The sequence below is a fragment of the Talpa occidentalis genome, unplaced genomic scaffold (genome assembly GCF_014898055.3).
Source record: "Talpa occidentalis isolate TD23 unplaced genomic scaffold, MPIMG_talOcc4v2.1 talOcc4.2, whole genome shotgun sequence".
NCBI lineage: Eukaryota > Metazoa > Chordata > Mammalia > Eulipotyphla > Talpidae > Talpa > Talpa occidentalis.
In genome coordinates, this window is record NW_023602073.1 from 136,324,419 (window position 1) to 136,338,930 (window position 14,512).

At 37.4% G+C, this 14,512-nt stretch overlaps 1 protein-coding gene across 2 annotated transcripts in view; it reads left to right on the forward strand.

Annotated features, from left to right (window-relative positions):
* AIG1 (androgen induced 1) overlaps positions 1-14,216 on the forward strand; it is a 219,048-nt gene extending 204,832 nt beyond the window's left edge. The window contains exons 5-6 of one of the 2 annotated variants that reach the window (XM_037520494.2): positions 4,441-4,604; positions 10,851-14,216. In XM_037520494.2, the coding sequence (XP_037376391.2) occupies positions 4,441-4,604; positions 10,851-10,888 (202 nt within the window). In that variant the 3' untranslated portion in view covers positions 10,889-14,216. Of the gene's footprint in view, positions 1-4,440; positions 4,605-5,193; positions 5,564-10,850 lie in introns of those variants that run through there. The other variant, XM_054697896.1, reaches the window with a different exon arrangement.
* Positions 14,217-14,512: the final 296 nt, after the last annotated feature.

Consider the following 14,512-nt stretch of genomic DNA (forward strand, 5'->3'; position numbering starts at 1 on the left):
GCCTCTAATTTATGGACAAACAGAATATGATGTATCAGAATCTCATAAGGCAGTTTCATCAATTTGATTTCAGCTTTTTCTCACAAATGCTTTAGTCTTTTTTGTTTTTAAATCTTGACTATCTTGGCATCTTTTAGTAAAAATATTTTTGTTTGGACGTTACTCAAGCTGACCTTGATAGATCTAATGATAGCCTCTTCCAGCTGAGGCAGTGTTTCTCGATTTTTCATTATTGCCTCCCTCTCACCAAGAAACCTTTTTAGATTTTTTTATAATTGTGTTATTTTTATTGAGGTAATGTTGGTTTACAACACTGTAATTGATTTAGAGGTTCACACCTCTTCAGAAGTAGGTTACCACACCTACCACTAAAGCCCCAATAATCATCCACAGGGCCTATTGGGTTCCCACCCCACCCCCATTGCTCTCATCCCCTTCCTCTGGTAGCCTCATACCCTTTCTCTCTTGTAGCCTCAATCCTACAGTCAGATTTCCAGGATTAGTATTGGTTCAATATAACCTGTTCCTTTGCTTCATTTCTTTATATTCCACATATAAGTGAAATCATGTAGTATTTATCTTTCTCCTTCTGACTTATTTCCACTTAACATAATCCCATCTAGTTACATCCATGTTGCTGCAAATGGCAAGAATCCATCTCCTTGTATAGCTGAGTAATATTCCATTGTGTATATATTTCACATCTTAATCCCATCATGTGAAATTTGGCACTTAGATTTTTTTCCCCTAACTTAGCTTTTGTCAATAGTGCTGCAATGACACTACTTACAATAGGTAAGCTGTAGAAACAAACCAATGCCCAAAAATAGATGACTGGATCAAGAAGATGTGATATATATATATATATATATATATATATATATACACACACACACACACACACAATGGAATACTATTCAGCAACCAAAATATTTAAACTCAGGCCATTTGCAGCATCTTGGATGGAGCTGGAAGGGATTATGCTTAGTGAAATAAGTCAGAAGGAAAAAGAAAAATATAAAATGGTTTCACATATAGAAAGAATATAAGGGAATCAAATAAGGGATCAGGAAAATAATAATAATAATAAAACACAATTAACAGGCAACTATAAATCAGATATATTCTGCAGGGGAGGGGGAGGAAGAGGGATCAAAACAGGGGAGGGAAGAGCACAGGGGACTATGGAGATGGTGCCTGGGTAAATTGGTGGTGGGAATTTTACAGGGACTACACCTGAGGGGAGAAAGCATGCATTGTACAAAAATGAAGCATGATGTAAAAAATATATAATTTTTTTAAAAAATAGTGCTGCAATGAACATTGGAGTGTATATTTCAAATTAGTGTTTTGCCTTCTTCAAGTAGATTCCTAATAGTAGATGTGCTGGATTGTATGGTAGATCTATTTTTTTAGTATTTTGAGAAACTTCCATACTGTTATCCATAGAGGCTGAATCAGTCTAAATTCCCACCAGCAGTGTACAAGTTTTCCTGTTTCCCACACTCAAACTAACACTTATTTTGGTTTTTATAGATGGGCCATTCTCACAGGTGTGAGGTGGTATGTCATTGTTGTTTGATTTGCATTTCCCTGAGGATAAGTAATGACAAGCATTTTTTCATGTGCCTGTTGGCCATCTGTATGTCTTCTTTGGAGAAGTGTCTGTTTAGTTCTTCTGCATATTGTTTGTGTTATGTGTTGATGTCATTCATTGTATGAGTTCTTTGTATATCTTAGATATTATTCCCTTGTCAGATGTATAGTGTGCAAATATCTTCTTCATTTGGTATGGTGCTTTAATGATAAGATTTTTCACTGTACAAAAGCCTGTTTAGTTGATGCCCTTCCATTTGTTTAGTTTTGCTTTTGTTTGCCTTGCTGTTGGAATCAAGTCCCCAAAGACATCTCTGAAGTCAGTGTCTCGAAATGTTTTGCCTGTGCTATCTTCTATGTATTTTATGGCTTCAGGTCTTAACAAATCTATAATCCATTTTGAGTGAATCTTTATGTATGTGGTATGACTATGAAGCTATAGAAATCAGAACAGTATGGTATTGGAATAAAAATACATACACAGACCAATGGAATAGAATTGAGACCTCAAAGATAAACCCACACTTGTCTGGACATTTAATTTATAACAAAAGAGCTGAAAATGAACAATTAAAAGGGAAAGTCTATGCATCAATGGTGTTGGACAGCCATATGAGAAAGAAAGGAAACCAGACCACTATCTCAGAACTTTTCAGGTGGTTTTTTTTTACACTAATCACCACTCCATAAATTATTTTATTGTAGTAAAATTTATACATGAAATGATTTATCACTATAACCATTTTTAAGTATCATTAAATACATTCACAGTGTTATATCCAAACTACTAAATATATATCAATGTTATATCACTACTAAATATATCCAAAACATTTCATCATGCTCAACATAAACCCTGTACCTATTATGATATAAATACCCTATCCCCTCTCCTCAAGCCCCAGATAACTTCTAATATATTTCTGTCTCTATAAATTTGCCTATTCTAATATTTCATATAAGTGGAATTATGTAGTATTTGATCGTCTGTGTTTGGTTTATTTCATTTAGCATAATGTTTTCAAGGTCTCTCTGTGTTGTAGCATATATCAAATTTCATTCCCCTTTATGACTGAAAAATATTTCATTGTATGTAAAACATTTGTTCATCCATCATCTCCTGACAGGCACTTGGGTTTTTCCTACCTTTTGGCAGTTGTGAATAAGGTTGCCATGAACATTGTTGCACAAATATCTGTTCATGTGCCTGCTTTCAATTCTTTTGAATATGTTCCCAGGCATGGAATTATTTGGTCCATAAAATTTTAATATCACAGTTACACATCTGTTTATGTTACATTTTTACAAATACATATATATCTATTTGTGCTTTATACATCAAATGATAAGATTTCCTTACCGGCCTACCAGAACTAGTTTTTACTTCTGTGAGGGGGAATGATATTGCTTTCACTGAGTTTGCAGACCCTATGGTAAAGATCCTCAGATTGCTTATCTCAGATGAAGAATATATATGTAAGAAACATATACTTACATAAACTTCTTAAAGAGGAGTGAACCCCTAGATGATAAGAAAATTACCCCCAAACATCAACTGTAAAAAAGTCTTTATTCCAAATGTAGTAAAATGATTCATATTTTATTTAGTCTTCAAACTTAACAACAGTAAATGAAGCAATCCAAGCATGCTTTGGAAAAAAGCTCTTAGCAGCTATGTCAGGACCAAACCAATGGAACAAATATTCTAAGCTAAACTTTTGAAGACAGTGAAACTTAATGGTACTACTATTCTCAGTGAAACTAAAATATCTCCAGAACACAAATAAAATAATTATGAGTAAGTATGTATATAAAATCAAAGAAAAATATGAGATCCAAAGATTAGGATGTGGGAAGCCAGGAATCAGCAAGGTCACAGGATGTCTCTGCCAGTGTTTGGAATACACATTGGTATCTAGTCAGTAGGCAGTAGGGCAAGATTCCTGGCAGATGCACACCTAAGTTTGATTGTAGTGTAGTTGCCTAATGCTATAGGATTTCATTATATAAAGAAGAGATTAAGAAGATTATGTAACAAATAGTATTTGGGAAAAAAACAGTTTCCAATACCTGACAACAACCCTTGAAGTGTCAAGAAGACAGAGACTGAGGAACTGAATGTGAAGTGTCTAAGGAGACATCACCATTAAATTCAACTTGGGCTCTTGAATTGGATCCATGAGTGGGAAACTGGAGACATTTTAATAAAGTCTGTAGTTTGGTTATTAGTACTATACCAAAGTTAATGTCATTGTAGTAACTATGCACAGCTGTGCCAGATGTTAACATGGAGGAAAGTTAAGTGAAGAGCACACTGGAGCCTTGTACCATACTTGCAATTCTTCTGTGAGTCTTAACTGCCACTTTCTTACACAATTATCCTTTGAGAATTGATTTTAGAAAATATCTTTAGGGTTTTAGACAAAAATACAATAATATGGTAAATTGTAAGAATATAGATAGCTAAAAATAATGAAGCTGCACATATTTATAGTAAATACTCCAATGTAACCAACCATTTTTATTAACTACAACTCATTAAGGAAAGCATATTTTGTTGATTTTATTAATACCTTGCTTACCATTCAGATTGAAAATTGTGAATTTGATTGTTAACAAATAAATTGAACAAATGACTCAAAAAAATAAATGAAATTATTTCAGAATGACAAACAAAGAAATCAAACAACAAAGTTTCTGGTAGCTCCAAAGCAACAAAAGCAAACTGGTGCTTGGAATTGCCGAAGATTGGTTGGGTTGGGGGATCTCTAACTGAAACAGCAGCAGCTTTGAAATCTGACATGAGAGTAACTCCTACCTTTTTCCTTTTCCATTCTGTTTCAGGGTGTGTTGGGTGCATCACGTAACGGGGATGTGGGTGTACCCTTTCCTGGAACACATTGGCTCGGGAGCCAGAATCATCTTCTTTGTATTTACAACCATCTTAATGAACTTTTTGTACTTGCTGGGAGAAGTTCTGAACAACTATATCTGGGATACACAGATAAGTAAGTATTGGTGAGGGGAGCATAAAGCAAGAGAATTGCTTCCTAAAAGAGTGAGTGCAGAGACTGAAGGAAAATTCCACTGTAGCACAGGACCATTATAAAGAGTTTCATTTTTATAACCATGATTTTAATTTAAGAGCAGCAGGCAGTTACTTGAAACATTTATCACTCACTTTATCTTATTAACCAGTAAAACATTATCCAAATCTAAGAGAAAAGAAACATGTCTAAAGTCTTAAAGGGAAAAATGTAGAAATACAGAAAAAAATTTAGAAAGTTCACTCTGATTAACAAAATGCGGACAGAGTTAAATGAAATAAATGATTAACTGTAACCAGTCTCATTAATAGTCACCCAGATCTCCACTTTCGTGTCAACCTTTGTGTGAGAATAGTCACCTTAGTAAGATCTTGTCCCCATTCTGCTCAAATCCTAAGGCACCTGGAACACCTGTTCCTTCACTACTGTCTGTCATGTTCAAGGGTGGAAGGTGACTAAGAGGTGCAGGTAGTAAAAGGGTAACATTTCATTACTGCAAAAACTCTTTTAATCTATGATTTGATTTCTCTTTTCTTTCTATTTATGGCAGAGCCACCATCTTTACAAGACACATAATCTTATCCAAGCTGTGTAAAACCTGTCGAAGGTGTTTTTGTAAGATTACATAAAGATGGGAAAGTGGAAACAGCCACAGCGCAGATACATAGTGGTTTGAGTCCTGCATGAAAACACAGGGGAAGATGGCTGGGTGATCTCAGAGCCCTGGGCACCTCCACCCTCACCATCACAGCTTGATATACATCATCCGCAAATGCTTTCTGATCCACAAAATGTGAGCACTTACTTTGTGCCAGAATCTATGCCATTCTCTTAATGAGTTAATCAACATTGTGCAGCCTATTTCAGAATCTAACCAGACGAATAAAACAGTTACTGCTTGGTTATTGATTCAGACTTTCTGTGCGTGGGTCTTCTAAGACCATATGCGTCAAGATATTGACCAATATTAGATGGCCCAGAGGAATTTGAGGGTATCTTCTTTCAGCACATGGCTTGATTTTAACAAGTGACCTATTAAAAAAGGTCAACATTTTTATTTGGCTCAGGCCATAGCTTGGAGGAGCCAGAAATTTATCTCTGAACAATTTTCCTCTTTTGTATAATAGTCATCTTTCTTGATTAGTTAACTTATAAAAGTGCTTAACTAACTTGCAAAAATATTTTCAGAACAAAATGTAAACTTGTCTCAACTTCTTGGGAGAAAAGCCATATTTAAATGTAAGCTATTGTGTCCAGTATGTGTTACTCAGGCAGTATTTGTGACCGTTTCCCTTCATTTGCTTGATTTTGTCATTGTTCCACTACTTCTACAAGAATGGCCTGAAAACCAAGAGAGATACAATCCAATCTAGATTAATAAAATACTACTTTTCAGTAGCTTTGATTGGAAAATTAAAAATGAATTGTGAAACTAAGGGTTTTTTGAATGATCTGCTCAATTTAATTTGGCCATTCTCTTAATGAGTTAAGATAGATCAACATTGTGTAGCCTAGTTCAGGTATTAGAAATTATTAATTATTGGCTCACATGGGAAGACCTAGTTAGCTCCACAGCAGCAGATGTTTTATATCAAGTGAGCCTCTTTTCATTTACTAGAGGGATCAAAAACTGATGGCTTCTTCTAAATTTTACTTGCCAAAAAAAGTTTTGTTAAGCCTACTTACTGGGATTATTGTTATTGAACCAACATTTTTAAATTGTGAGATTTTACATAATCTGATCTTCCAGCTTGTCAAATATTTTAAGATCTAGCAACACTGAGCCACTGTTCACTTCTGGAAATGATGAGTTGGAACTAAGCATTGGTTTTCTATTTAGATGGCTCCCTAATTTCACCTAGATCCCACCTGGCCACTTTGCTGAGTTATATTTACTGCCTAGGTATGTGGTATTTGAGTTTGAAACTTCTGATAAAAAGCATGGAGGTGGGAGGGCGTATGTTAGAATTGAGTACAATTATGTAGAGTAGTACTGTCCTGAGTTCATTAGTGTACCCCAGACAAAATCCCCCAAGAAGCAGGAATACCCCACTTGAGTCCCCTTCCTTGTATCCATGATGATTGTTAATGGCCCCACTTCTACTTGGTTATGTTATTTTGGCTTCAACTTCAAGGAAAAATCACATTACTATAGACTTGTATCACTGAAACATTTGTTAGACATAATCTAACCTGACCCTTTCCTTTTACTAAGAGGCAGCTGAGGTCCAGAAATCTTAAGTGACCAACCAGACTATGTGGTTGAAGGGCCAATGTCTTCTGAGTGAGGTTCTGCCCAGTGCCATGTCTAGTGAATCATTAGAACATCGCATTTAGAAAGCAGACACTGGAAGGCTCAGGAATTTCCATCAGAAACATGGACCTCACTTATAAAGTGACAAAATAGAACCAGCCTGATATGAACTATGACCACAGAGACCATAAAGTCTTTAGTGAATCATTTGTTCTTTATTTTAAAATTATATTAATTGAGGTTTATTATTTTTGGATTTTTTGAGACAGTAACTCAAGTAGGCTTTGTGGGCTTGTATTAGTTTGGTAGAGCTGGAACAAGGTACACAAACAGGACAATAGAAATGTGCTGGCTCACAATTCTGGGAACCAGAAATTCATAAGATTGGTTGACTGGTTCCTTCCAAGGGCTATGAGAGAGGCAGATATTCTCTGCTTGCCTTGCTGATGCCTGTTTTTATGCTCACCTGGTGTTCACCCTGCATGTGAGGCTGTTTCCAAATTCCCCTTTTTTATAAAGACACAAGTCATATTTGATTAAGACCCACCCTGAAGACTTCATTTTCATTTGTGAAAGACTCTCTCTTCACACAGTTTATTCTGAAATTCTGGGTGTTAGGACTTCAACATATGGATTTTAGGGAGACACAATTCAGCCCATATCACTCTGCCTTCTGCTCCCCAAATTTTGTGCCTTTCATGCATACAAAATATATCCCCAGTAGTCCCCAAAGTCTTTCCAGCATTAACACCTAAGTCCAATATCTCATCTTAAATGTTATCTAAATTAGTGGCGGGTAAGACTGGGGTTATGATTCATCCTGAAGCAAAACTGCTCCCCAGTTGTGAACCTGTGAAACCAGACAGAAAGTTATCTGCTTTCAAAACACAATGTGGGACAGGCATAGACTATGCATCCTCTTTCCAAGAGAGACAAGTCACAAGGGAAAAAGGGCAACAGTTCCCAGCCCAGTCTGAGAGCAAGCAGGGAAGATTCCACTTGTTTTTAAAGCTTGAGAATAAGCCTCCCTGGCTGGAGGCACTTTCCTCAAGCCTCACCAGGGGGTGTGACCCACCTCCTCTGCCCTGAGTGGCAGTCCTTCCCTGTGGAACCAAGGAGGATCAGGTTCAGAACAGCCTTCAGTCATTCTTTCTTTTTTTTTTTTTTTTAATAATAAATTTTATTTTTATATTCCCCCATACAATTGCAAACACCCCATTCTGACCCCAATCCTTCCCCTCCCGCCCCCCCCACCCCCCAAAAAGTGTCTCTAGTTCATAGTTTTTTGTTGATTTTGATTTTCACTTTCTTATATTCATTTTCCTGGTCCCTTATTTAAGTTTTCTAGATTCCTGCTATGAGTGAGACCATCCGGTATTTTTCTTTTTCTTTTTGGCTTATTTCGCTGAGCATGATCCCTTCCAGTGCCATCCATGTTGCTGCAAATTGCATGTGTTTATCTTTTTTGAATGCTGAGTAATATTCCATGGTATATATGTACCACATCTTCTTGATCCCAGTCATTCTTTCTTAATTTCATCCTGTCTCTGTCTCTTTCCATCCAGGCTGGCAGTGTTTTTCTGCTTGTATAAAATTCTCAAAAATCATAGTTGTCCCATGCAGTTCATGGGGGTTTCAAATCATCAGAAAAAAGGGTCCACCACAGATCTTTCCCGGCATCTGCAGAAATGGTCGATTGATCCAGAAGTTGAATGCCTAATCTCTTCAAATGGATGCCCAGCCACACCTTTTTTCAAATTCTGAGATACTGAGGAGTCAGGGCTTGAGCTTGAGAAGTGGGGGCAGAGAAGCAGGCGACCACAATTCAAACTACAACAGCAGAATATTTCTTTTTAAGCTAAGAATCTCTTTCAATTCCAGTGTGACTGACTATGGGGGCCAGTCTTATTAAACTTTAGGCAACCAGAGATGAAAGTACCCAAAGGAAAAAGGTTGGGGAGACAGCAGAGAAAGCAGCAAAGGCAGAGAAAAAGATGGGCCATGGGAACCAGGCTACGTGACAGAAACGCCACTGCTCTCCGCCCCAGCCCCCCATCCACTGAGGCACACTCAGCCCACCCAGACTGCAGAGTCTCAGCACTGCCCTGGGTCAGACCCCTCTCCCGGCTGGGGGGAATCACATGACCAAGTCTCTTCCACCACTTCCAGCAAGCATATCCTGTCTCAGCTTTGTGACAAGTTTCTTTCTGCTCTTTGTGCTGAAATTAAACCTCGGATTCTTCCAAATATTATTTACAGCTGCCTAATTTTTTCCCTCTACCTCAAAGCTGCCAAAGTAAAATAGGTGGGGAGCCATTTTCCCTGTCTGGGTCAACGAACACCCCCTATTCTCCACCCCCACTTTTGAAGATTCCACTCTTGCTGCCAAGTCAACCCATCTGCAGGAGAACGCTTAGGAGGAAACACTTTCAAATGAAAAGCCAGCAGTTACTAGCTCCTGATAGCCTCTCCATTGGAAGAGACAGGGAATGCTGATGGGGACCAAGTCACGTGTGCTGTTTGAACTGAGCCCATGTTGTGTTTCTGCCTTCACCTTGGTTACCCAACAGCGAAGGCATCTCCGGCTTCTCCGCCCCAACTCTATTCCTCAGATGTCCTTACTTCTCAGTTTGAAGTTTTCCTTAATGGGATTTCTGAGAAGTACTTTGGAAAAAGTGTTACAGGTTTCTGCCAGTTCCTTACTCATGAAAACCAAACCTTAAAGACTATGTAAGGACACCTGTTCAGAGAAACTAACTGCATTCCAGGCCACCTCCCTGACCCCCCAAAGCACAAGCTGGGGTGCGGGGCTGAGGTGGGAGAAGCAGGCTCTGGGGTTTGCTCTCAATTTTAGCCCTATGGCTGTGATCCTCTGGGGGTAGGCCTTTAACTTTATATACTGTGGAATTTCATATTTTTTTCTTATACTGTTCCATTAAACCAGTCTCTGAGCCTTCTCTTTGTTCATTGTTTATGAATTTATTCACTAAAGATAATTTGAGCTCCCACTATAAGGTAGACACTGTTCAGTTCTAGGGATATAATCAGGAATATAACAAGTCTGTGCTCCACGCTCAGAGAATGTGCAACTTATAAAAGGAAACAAACAAAACCTACAAAACAATATCTGCTCCAGCAAAAAGTCCCCAAGAATTTGGTATTAGTACAAAAATATGCAGTTGAAAACAAAAGGATAAAAGATGTGGGGAGCATTTACCAGATTTAAACTTAATGCATGAGAATCGCTTGAAGATTTTCATCTCCAAGAGAATGAAACATCATGAACTATTTGCTGTAAGCAAAGGTCTTCAGTCAAGTCTGTCAGGAAGAAAGCAGTTCCATCAGAACTGGCTTGCATAGAGGAGAGCTTGAGGTTAAGTATATAGAGAGTGGAAATAAACAGTTCTTGTGACTGATTATCTCTCTGAGCTTATAAAAAAAAAAAGGCACAGAAGGTATCTCCTTCCTGTGCCCTGCTCTCTTGCAAGATATTTCAATAAAATCTCCTTTTTCTGTTCTACCAAAAAAAGATTTCTTGACTTTTCAAAATCCTTGCCTTGGGAAGGGATGGCAAGAAAATAAAAGGAAAGGAGGTTTGTTTGAAACTCTTCAGCTGCCCACCCCCTATGGCTGGAAGCTGGTTACAAAGCAGTCTGGTTGGGGTTCCTGTGCAAACTCAACAAGTCAAGAACCAACTTACATCCTTCACTTCTAGAAGCCATAAGAACTGGGTGTGTCCCCGAGAATGCTGTGTCCTGATTTGGAGGGGAGGACAGGGAAAGAGGTCACTGAGGAAGTTTCTGGAAAAAGTTATATGCCTTTCCTTCTTAAATAGCATGGAAGCAGTGGATACCACAAGCTGAATGGAGAAGAGAGTGGGGAGATGAGAGCTTTGTCAGAGCTGCTCATAGTTTAATCTGATGTTAAAATAAGGTTCTTTGCCATATTTCTAGGTATGGAAGAAGAGAAGGAGAAGCCTAAATTGGAATGAGAACTAAATCTAAGTGGAAGAGCTTGACTGAGACTCCCTTGAAGATTCATTTTCCCCTGGGCATTGGCAACACAGGAGCAGAGCGGAAGCTTCAAAAAATGCAGTGGAAGACACCTCCACCCCTGCCCCAGGGGAAGACAACTTTTATAAGGAAACATATATAATAGAATATAGGTGTTTCCAAAATTACTTGCCTTCACTATGTTTTAAAGAATTATTTCCAAATTTATTATTTGTGATAACACCAATTTTTCTTTTTTTCTCTTTTCTAGTTTTTAACTAAAATTGATCATTGGTATTTAAGTCTTGCAGTTGTAATTCCATTTAATCAAGGAAGAATAAAATTCTATTGCATTTCTTGTTTGCTTTGTGAAAAGCAAAAGGCAGGTGTAAAGCAAGGCACTGGTGTATCTAAGTCCTACAGGTGGCTGGAATAGTGAATCTGGACCACAGGGTAAACCCAGAGGAACTGTGAATGTTCCATATTGCTAGAATGTCACAGTTTGCCTCAAACAGGCAATGTTAGTAATAATTACATCCATTTAGTCTAAACCCAAGTCTGTTTGGATCTCATGATTTAACCTTGTGAATGTTTTCCTAGATGCAAACTATAATTTTAATGAGAATCAGCCACTCTGATCTGACGTCTGGATGGCACATCTCAAAACCCTAACTGCATTGATGTCTCCTTCCTTGTTTTGTTTCTCTTACCAGTCCAAACTGGGTTTACTGAAGGTAGTACTTACAAGTTTCTAGTTTTAAAAATGTGCATCTTTTCGATAAATCCAAAAAAGAATAATATTGGGGAGGGGGAAAATGCTAATTTATAAAATCTTTCATCATAATTATTTTTAAAATAGAATATAGAACGTATATAAATCAAAATACATTACTTAACATAAATATGGATGTTAATTGTCCATGCCGAGAGAGATCAACAATGTAAGACCATTCACTCCAAAAATTATAATGCATTTTAATTGTAATACAATTTAAGATACACTAGAAACAAATCTCTGTCTGTCTGTCTCTCTTTTATGTGCATATATATGTACATTCTCTTTCTTTTCTTGTTTATAGCCACTTCCCAAGTGAGTCTGATTATTCCCATTGGCAACTTCCAAAGTCCCAAAACTCACCTAAAGGAGGAGAGAAATAGTTCTAGGATGCTACTGATTATCTTACAGATAATTCAAAAAGATATACTTGAATAATAAATGCATGTATAATTTACAGTACAGATATCCAATATTTAGCACACTAAATTATTAAAATTTTCAAACTGAAGGAGAAAATTTTGGTTAATAACTATGACTGTCAAAAACAACACATATCATAACATAATACTGTGAAAGAACACTAGCCAAACAGATCTGTTGTGTCGATCAATATAAATGGGCTTGGCTCACATATTGAAAAGAAAAAGATTTTCAGACTAGATCACAAAGAAAATTCCACTTTGTGCTATATATTAAAAACACACATAAAATGAAGTAATTATAAAAGAGTGAAAAGAATATAATCAAAGTACACCTGAAAAATTTAGACGACAAGAAATAAGGGTTGTTATTTTAATCTGAGGCAATGTGCATATCTGTTCCAATTTCCTCCTGGTGAACCCACCCACTCCCAATTGGTTATCAATGCAGAATATAGCTATCAGAATCATTACACTGGCTCTCAAGTTCATGGAGTTAAGAACTATTATGTAGGCCAGCAGAACACACTGAGAAGAACAAGAGAATTAGCACAGTTTTGGAATAACTGATATAATTAATGATGCCTCAACAACTTGAAGTCTCCAGAGTTAATGGCTCTCATCAAAACTACATTTAACTTATCTGTTTGAATTGTGTTATGGGCTGTATTATGAATTATAGTCTCCCAAAATTCAAACACTGAAACCCAAATACCCAGTACATCAGAATGTGACTGTGTTTGGAAATAAGACCTTTTAAGGGGTGGTTAAGTTAAAGAAAGCCATTAAGATGGACCCTAATCCAATCTGACTGGTGTTCTTCTAAGATGGGGAAAGTTGAACACAGAGAGACACCCCAGGGATGTGCAAGGATACAAAAAAAAGGATGTGTGAGCACACAGCAAGAAGGCAGCCGTCTGTAAGCAAGGAGAGAGGCCTCAGCAAAAAAACTGCTCACACTTTGATCTTGGATTTCTATGTTCTAGAACTGTGAGAAAGTAAGTTGGTTAAGGCATCTAGCTGCTAGGACTTTGGAATGGTAAACTTAGCAAACTAATTCAGTCTGTGTGAAAAATATTGATGGATTTTAGAGAATACTGATAAATTACTGCAAATGTATTTAGGTGGTGACTGCTTGCAACAGCTCTTCCAGCAGAGGTATCATTTTTTGCTGGAATGAATCAATACAATACTGGTTATGTGATATGAAGCTATTAAAATTTTCTTTTTACCTTGCAAAGACAGCAGCATGCCTTCACTGCTATCTTCTCTCAAAATGATTCCATTCTGTCGCTACATCATAATTTAGTCCACAGTGACCTTGGTTATCTCGTCATCCCACGAAGCATTGTGCTTCTACTATATGGTTATACGTACTGCTTGGACTAGTGAGCAAGATATAGCAAATATCATGTGTGTAATGGATACACACATGCAGGATAATGCAATCTTACTGCTACCCTCAAAATATTTCTGGGAACTTCTATTTTTCTGAAGATTCTAGAGCTGCATTGACCTGAGTGAGACATGTCAATGTGTGCCTTCTAAAATGAAATTGAAATGTTTTATCTTGCATGCTTTGCCACTCAGAATGAAATGCAACACTCATTGTGCCTTATTAGATTTTAATGTCAATATGTATCACATTGAGGGTGTTGTTCTTATCTCTACAGCACAACTAGGGAAAAATTAATTAGGGCAATAAAAATTAAAGTGAAACAGATAAAAGTATTAATAGCAGATGACATGATTTTAAACATCTTACCTACCCCCCCAAAGCACCTACTCCAGATAGGTATTTATTACTGCCAACAAATCACTTCAGAGCTTAATGGCTTAAAAGAACAACACTTATTTTGGTAATAAGCCTGCAACTTGAGCAGAACTTGGCACAAGGAATTCATCTATGAACCACTCAGTTTCTGCTGAGGCTGCTTGAAGGGTGCCGGTTAGGTCTCTTGACTGTTTGCTCACCAACATGCCCAACCATTGCTACTGGCAGTTGACTGAGACCTCAGCTGAGTCTGTGACTGGAGCAACAACCGGTGGTTTTTCCATATGGCACCATGGCTTTATCACAATGTGGTAGCTGGATATCCCAGCAGGTCTGGGTGACAGGTATATGACATTGTATGACTTAACCTCAGAAATCACACAGTGTCACTTCTGCAGTGACTTAGTCAGAGACCTGCCCAGATTCAAGTGGAGGAAATATAGAACTCCATCTCTTGAGAGGGGAGTATCAACATTACATTTCAAGAAAAACATGCAAGATTAGGATCTATGGGAGGCTAAATTTGCAAAATACAATCATCCACACACATCCAAAGCAGTAAATTAAAAACTAGCTTTAAAATTAAAATAATTTAATAAAGAAAGGGTAAAAAATTATGTGGAGATGAGTAGTTTTACTATATAAAAATGTA